General features: G+C 39.7%; 1 protein-coding gene across 1 annotated transcript; it reads right to left on the reverse strand.

Annotated features, from left to right (window-relative positions):
• Positions 1-435: 435 nt before the first annotated feature.
• Positions 436-1663, reverse strand: LOC113637918. Its single transcript, XM_027138862.2, has 3 exons — positions 1515-1663; positions 1204-1307; positions 436-1068 (listed from the first exon to the last, which is right to left on the reverse strand). The coding sequence occupies exons 1-3, from the start codon at positions 1524-1526 to the stop codon at positions 507-509; spliced, it is 678 nt and encodes a 225-aa protein (XP_026994663.2). The 5' UTR covers positions 1527-1663; the 3' UTR covers positions 436-506.
• Between the last annotated feature and the right edge of the window lie 5837 nt (positions 1664-7500).

Genomic DNA, 7500 nt, shown 5'->3' on the forward strand with positions numbered 1-7500 from the left:
TGTGTGTGTGTGTGTGTGTGTGTGTGTGTGTGTGTGTGTGTGTGTGTGTGTGTGTGTGAACTCTCACAATTAACCTGGTGTTCTGAAAAGGTCTCCAAAAAAATAAGAAAAAAAAAATCTGGATTTTGGAGTTAGTTGAATCAATGTTAAAATGATCAAGTTATTTTTCAACAGACATATTTTTTGTTTTTGTGTGAAAAGAGGGTGGGTGGTGGCAGTGGGGCTCATTGGGTGCTCAACACCCCTAAAGCTCTGATCCTAGAATCTTATTAACACAGTAACAGTTAACACACTTCCATCGTACAGTGTAATTATACGGTGAACAACTAAAACTGATGGAGAGATGAAAGAGAGTCACAACAGATTTGATGCTTCTTGAATCTTTATTGATTAATGCAAAAAAGTGACACAAGCCAAGCAGGAACTATTTTTTTAGTCGTTTTTGTTGCAAGCTTTCTTTTCTTAAGCAATTTTATTCAATCTACTTTTGGAACAGTGAAGAACGATTAAACATTTTTTTGGCCGACGCACTTAGCATCAACTCCCTTATCAGTGACACAGCGGATGCATTCGCTGTTGTCGCAGAGATAGACTGGAATTCGTTTTTCTATCTCACCTATGTTATTTTTCCATTCAGGAGTTCCCTTATCATGATCCCAAATCTGATTGAAAACAAAAGCTTTTGGACCGTTGTGATTTTTGAACATGTCGAGAGCTTTGATGATGCTGCGGGGTCCTTCAGGTGTTGAGCAGGACTGGACACAGGGGGAGTTTAAGGTGAAGAAAACCGTGCAGCCATTTTTCCTTTTATTCAGGAGGTTTTGCATGGGCGAGGGATCGGAGCCTCCCAGCAACCGATACTCAGAGTGTATTCTGACACGTTTAACTGTTTTTGTTCTGGCACCAACCAGGTCTTCACCAATGTACATACGTTCATTACTATTAATGGCGTTCTGCACCTGGATTGGTCCATCTTGTGACAGGAAGTTCTGGTCGAGTTGGCCATCTGAAGTACAATATTTATCTAGGACATTAATGCCCAGAGCATACTGACTATCAATTCCATAGCTGAAATAAAAGAGAAGAAAAGTGTCATTAGTGTCATGGTGCACTAAAAAAGTTCTTGTGTGTGTGTGTGTGTGTGTGTGTGTGTGTGTGTGTGTGTGTGTGTGTGTGTGTGTATGTGTGTGTGTGTGTGTTTACGTTTTCTGAAGGTGGTTAATTATGTTCTTGAGATTTGTAACCTCGGCCCCAGAAGCAGTAGAGAGCAGAAAGAGCAGAACGAATCCCAGAGCTCCAAAACACACCTAAACAAAACACACACCGAAACATGATGGAGTATTCCTATGTCATTCCTATATCATTCCTATGTCATTTCTATGTCATTCCTATGTCATTCTTATGTCATTCCTATATCATTTCTATGTCATTCCTATATCATTCCTAACTCATTCCTAAACTCAGAAATGCTCAAAAAATGAACAAAAACATGATATGAATCAAACACTACTTACAGAACCAGCCATCTTTTGTCTCTCGTTGGAAACTTGTAGAGGAAACTGGATTGAGTTTTTCTAACTGTTGCTGTCTTATTTATACTGAGCAGAGCATCACTGTGGTTATTGTGCAATACCAAAATATGTGTGTTCACACCTCCTTAACCCTGTACACACCAGGACACTGAAGTTCAGTACATCAGCAAAATAGACATGAACTTCAGTATAAGTAACTACTGATTTCACTATACACTATCAGTATAAAGAAGCGTCTGATGTTGTGTGTGTGAGTCTGATCTAAAGTGTGTCAGGACTCTTTCAGTGTGTTTTGAAGAGAAACCTGAGCTGCTTTTTAGATGAACAAACACTCGGAGCATCTCAGAGAGTAGAAATGGGTTTGATATCAACATTTACTCTGAACATACAAACATCTGTGTGGAAGAAATAAACCAAACATTATGAATATTTCACCTCTAGTATTGTATCACACACAAACACACACATACTCACACACACACACGCACACTCACACATACAGTACAAACACTCACAATCACACAAACACACACACACACACACACTCACATACACAGTCTCACTCACACACACACACACACACACACACACAAACACTCTCGCACACTCACACATTCACACGCACACATGCAAATGCACACTCACACACACAGTTACACAGTATTACACACATATGCAATAACATAGCACTTACACACACACATAGAGTTACACAGTAATAAACACATATGCAATAACATAGTGTAATGACGAGGAGGCATACGGCTGGGGATCCATTTGCAGCAGAAGTGTATTAATAATAAACACAGGCGAAGTCAAACAGGCAAAGGTCAGTACCGGCAAAAACACAATGTCAGACAGAGAGCAGAATCGGAATCGGGGACAGGCAAAAAGGGCGGAGCAGGCGGCAAACAATCAGAAGGTCAGAATGAGAAAGCAGAAGTAATACAGTTTTTTTGGCTTGCTTACACACTAAAATTAAAAGTAGTACACTATTAGCAAAACCTTACACGCAAGAGGCAAAACATCAGCCCATATTTGCACAACTATAAGCACATTGTCAACCTCACACTTGTTGCAAAACTCTACACACAGTGATTTGCAAAACACTAAACACACTTAACATACATTACACACAAAAATCTATCATGAAGTCACTTCCATGCAATACCAAGCTCTGACTGTCAAATTACTGCACCGTCCAACCAGTCGGGTCAACACAGTCATCAGGTGTGTAAACACTTGTTTGCTTAATTGTAGACACACCAATCAGGTGTATAAGCACTATAATATATCTTTACCTTCTGCTCTATGTTTATGTTCTGTAAAGCTGCTTTGAGACAATTTCTATTGTAAAAAGCGCTATACAAATAAACTTGAATTGAATTGAACTTGAATTGAATATAAAAAGCAGCAGGTGAGTTCATAGGTCTTCAAGCACAATGGAAAGCGTCAGAGAAAGAGTAAGACGAGGAGGAGAAGAAGGAGGAGGAGGAAGGGGAGGAAGAGGAATCAACAGAGGAGGAATCAACAGTGGAAGAGGAAGAGATGGAGGCCATGCTGGAGGTAGAGGTAGAGGTAGAGGTAGAGGAAGAGGAAGACAAGAAGGTGCTCAAAGAGGACCGAATCTGACAAATGAGATCCGCGCAACACTTGTTGACCACGTTGTCACCCGCGGCCTGACGCTGAGGGAGGCTGGACTGCGAGTACAGCCAAATCTAAGCCGATACACAGTGGCAAGTGTGATAGCATTTCGACTGGAAAATAGGTACAGTGTGTTGTAAAAATATCATCATATCAACATCATATCTACACTGAACTACACAATTTTGCATGACATTGTTCCTCAGAGAGTTTTATGAATGGATGGAGAGGAGATCCAGCATGAGTTCATATACGTAGATGAGGCTGGGTTCAACCTGACGAGAACACGAAGGAGGGGAAGAAACATCATTGGCTTCAGGGCTATAGTCAATGTCCCAGGGCAACGTGGGGGTAATATACTATAACACTCTGTGCAGCCATTACACAGAATGGAGTCGGTGGAAGGTATATGATCTCCGTCTCCAGGCTGAGGTACCCCTCATCCAAGCCTTGGAGGAAGCCTGTGACCAGATGGAGGTAGCAGCAATGCAAGGATGGATTCGTCATTCACGACGTTTCTTTCCAAGGTGTCTTGCTAATGACAACATTGCCTGCGATGTTGATGAAATTCTCTGGCCAGATCCAGCTAGGTGAAGAGACAATGTCTAGTTGTTTTTTTTTGTATTTTTTACAGTAAACTTACAGTACATGTGAACATTTTGGGCGTGTTGACAAATAAATGAGTTTCTTCCGTCTACAACATTGGTCTTGTGTAGTGTTTGGTGAATTTACATAATATTTGTACTTTATTGATGGTAGCCTACTCTAATCATAGGGAAGTAGAAGTGCTAAAAGTGTTTTAGGTTTAACACAGCAGAGTGTAACTACAGAGTATAGTAATGTGAAACGTGTGTGTTTCATATGGTAACAAAGTGTGGTTTTTAAACAGAAGTGTATAGTTTTTACAAGAGTGTTTAATTATGCAAGGGATCTGTAGTGTTGTGCTAATTGTGTGTAGTGTTTTGAAAACAGGGGCCCTGTTTTGAAAATCGTGCTTAAGCAATCCAAAAAAAACTGTAACAGGAAAACAGAACACAGGAAACGCTCAGAATGACTGCACAAACACAAGTCGAGACCTCGCACAGGTAGGAACAAGCGTGGTGTTATGGGAGATGAATGGGAGAATGGGAGATGAGGAACAGGTGGCGGTGTAATCAGGAGGAAAGGTGGCTGATGGGAAGTGTAGTCCTGAAGCGCGCTAGTACTCCGGAGACGCGTCTCTATGGCAACTAGTTAAATGACCCAAAAATAAAGTGTTAGTGTGCATGTTATGGAAGAATGCAAGTACCTGCAGGGGGTTTGGCCTCAATGGCGCTCCAGTAAGCCGTGTTCTGTGTGCAAGTGACAGAGGAACGCAAGGCACACTCACGCACTCACGCACACACACACACATTCACACGCACACAAACACTCATGTGCACTTACACATTCACACACACACACACACATTCACACACACACACACACACACACACACACACACACACACACACACACACACATTCACACTCACACACACACACACACACACACACACACACACACACACACACACACACACACACACACACACACACAAACTCTGACACACAGTTACACAGTATTACACACATATGCAATAACATATCACACACACACACACACACACACACACACACACACACACACACACACACACACACACACACACACACACACACAAACACACAGAGTTACACAGTAATAAACACATATGCAATAACAAACACACACACCAAAACTTACAATAGACTGTGTTAGTGTGTATTAGTGCTTTTGTCAAATTTTCGATTGTGTGTGTGTTTGTTTGTGTGGGTGTGTGTGGGTGGGTGTGTGTTCATGTGTCTCTGTGTGGGGGGGAGGTGTGCTCTACACATACTTACACTTTCCTGTGTTTTGGGAAAGTGGCGCAAGAAAAACATCAGCTTTAAGTTTAACTTCCTTTTTTTCACAGAACTGTTTTTAAATACTTCGAAATAACTCTCATTTGTCTCTTTGTGTTTTAAACACGAACTAATGTGTAATACAGATACACACAGAACATGAAGAGAATACAACACACACACACACACACACACACACACACACACACACACACACACACACACATGAATGTGACTCAGGTGTGCAGGTACCAGGCCCAGCTCCAGATATGAGATGAAAGGTGGGCCAAGTGATATTCCAGGTGGGCCGGTCGGTTTGGGGTGGGGTGGGGTGGGGTGGGGGGCTTCTTTAATGCTTTAATCTCTCATGTCTATAGTTTTAATACCATATATTTAAGACAATTGTTAAGGTTGTTTGTTATTGTTGTATATATAAAAAGGGTTAACATGTTTATTTTTACATTCTCTCTTTTTGCATTTGTAATATTTTTTAACAGATATCGTATCAATTAAGTAACTTTAGATTTGATAAATGGGGCAATTCTTTTAAAATAACTATTTACATCAACTAGAACAAACCTGTACATGTTGTATTTTATTAGGCTATATTTAGTGTGTTAATCAAGTCCCCTTTCCCGCTTTGTGATTGGTTCCTGTTCGCTATATCTACTCTGTTTGTTCACTTCCCTGGTGTTAGTCATTGTTGGTATGTTGTGTGTTTCTGTCGATGTTCCTGTTCGCTCTGTGTTCTGCCTTGTTCTGCCTGCCTGTTTATCTGTTTGTGTTGGATTATTAAAACTCTAAAACTGCATTTGGATCCTCACTCGCCTTTGTCTCATCACGATGTTATTAATGTAGTTAATGTTTAAAAAAAGGGGCAGCTCAAAAGTCTATAGTTTATGTTAGTGTTGTTCGTTATTGATTTTATTAACATGAGGGTGCACTAATTTAAGAGACAATATAAGATTCGGACCTTTGCTGGGAGGAAATTTTAGTAACTTTGAATTTTAATTGAATACCCCTGCTCTAAGGTGTGACTCATTAAGGACCTGCTCTAACTCAAAAAATCATTTATACAACACAAAGAACTGTGTTTCTTCTATATGACAGTAGATGGCGACATTAAAATACTGTTACGGATCTTTTCAGCTGGAAGGAAACAGTGAGCTTCTACATGAACATCACCCAGATGTTACCTCACACATCTGCTCAGAAACCTGGGGATTTGTTTATTATTAAGAAACTCTGGTGTCAGCAAAGCTGTACGATTTCCTGTCATTTCTTTATCGCTGTCACAACGAAATTCATAACAGTCAAAAAAAAACTCAATTTATTTTGCAGAAATTTCTCAAGTGGAATTTGCAAGAATTTTACTGTGAGTAAATAGTCTATGGAGACTATATAGTCTATGGAAATAGTCTATGGAGACACAAACACACACACACACACACACACACACACACACACACACACACATGCAGACACTCACACGCACTCTCACTCACTGACACACACATACAAACACGTGATGTGTTCTCCATCTTCATGAGTTCTCCATGTCAGCTTACATGCAGAAGATCCTCTAAAGTCGTGTTATGCCTACATCATCGATTACATCATCACTTCTCTGATCTCACAGCCAAGAAATCTTTGGCAATGTGTGATTTTTTTCTTTATCAGCGACTCGGCTGAAAAGAGTGCGAAGTCAAAATGATTAATTCGTGTGATGCTTATTATTGTACTTATCCTGTTGGTCAACTAAAAATTAGATGTAATTCAAGGAGTGTCCAGTAGGGGGAACTCAAAGCCTGACTGACTCGAGCTATGCTGTGCGTTACAGCAAATATAGTCAGTGTCTCTTTTATCAACAGGGGCGGTTCTAGGGTTTTATCTTTAGGGGTTTTAGCCCTCAGTGAGAATTTAAAACAAGAAGAGTTTTATATTATATATTATATGACTACATAGTAACCCAAATGTTATGGTATTATTTAGTAAAATGGTAAAAGTGGACACCAAAATTTTATGCATGATGTAATTCAATTAAATTATGAAAACTATAGAAATATGTTTTATTTTGAAAAACATGCATTTGTGGGAGAAACGGACACAAAACACAACCTTGCAAACAATTTGAACACAAATAGTAGAACAATGTACAACCTCAGGAGTGCCAAATTCCCTGGATTTGTGAAAATTCTTTGCAGTTAATTTTTATATAAAAAAAACTTCTATAACCTTCTTTGCGGCTCTTCCACTCTCTCACTTATTTATTTTCCATGGAGAATAATTTCAAATCCGCTGAATGCAATCAAATTCCAGAAAATGCAAAGTGGGGGAAAAATATTTTCGAGGGATGTATTGTGGAATATAACTTATATATATATAAATATACTCATTGTGCTACAGAGGTCATTTTTATTTTG

Source organism: Tachysurus fulvidraco, chromosome 11, assembly GCF_022655615.1.
Source record: "Tachysurus fulvidraco isolate hzauxx_2018 chromosome 11, HZAU_PFXX_2.0, whole genome shotgun sequence".
NCBI lineage: Eukaryota > Metazoa > Chordata > Actinopteri > Siluriformes > Bagridae > Tachysurus > Tachysurus fulvidraco.

Coding starts and splice junctions, on each gene's coding strand:
- LOC113637918 (XM_027138862.2), bottom strand. Junction 1,069..1,203: donor ATTAACCACCTTCAGAAAAC/GTAAACACACAC, acceptor CTTTTATTTCAG/CTATGGAATTGATAGTCAGT.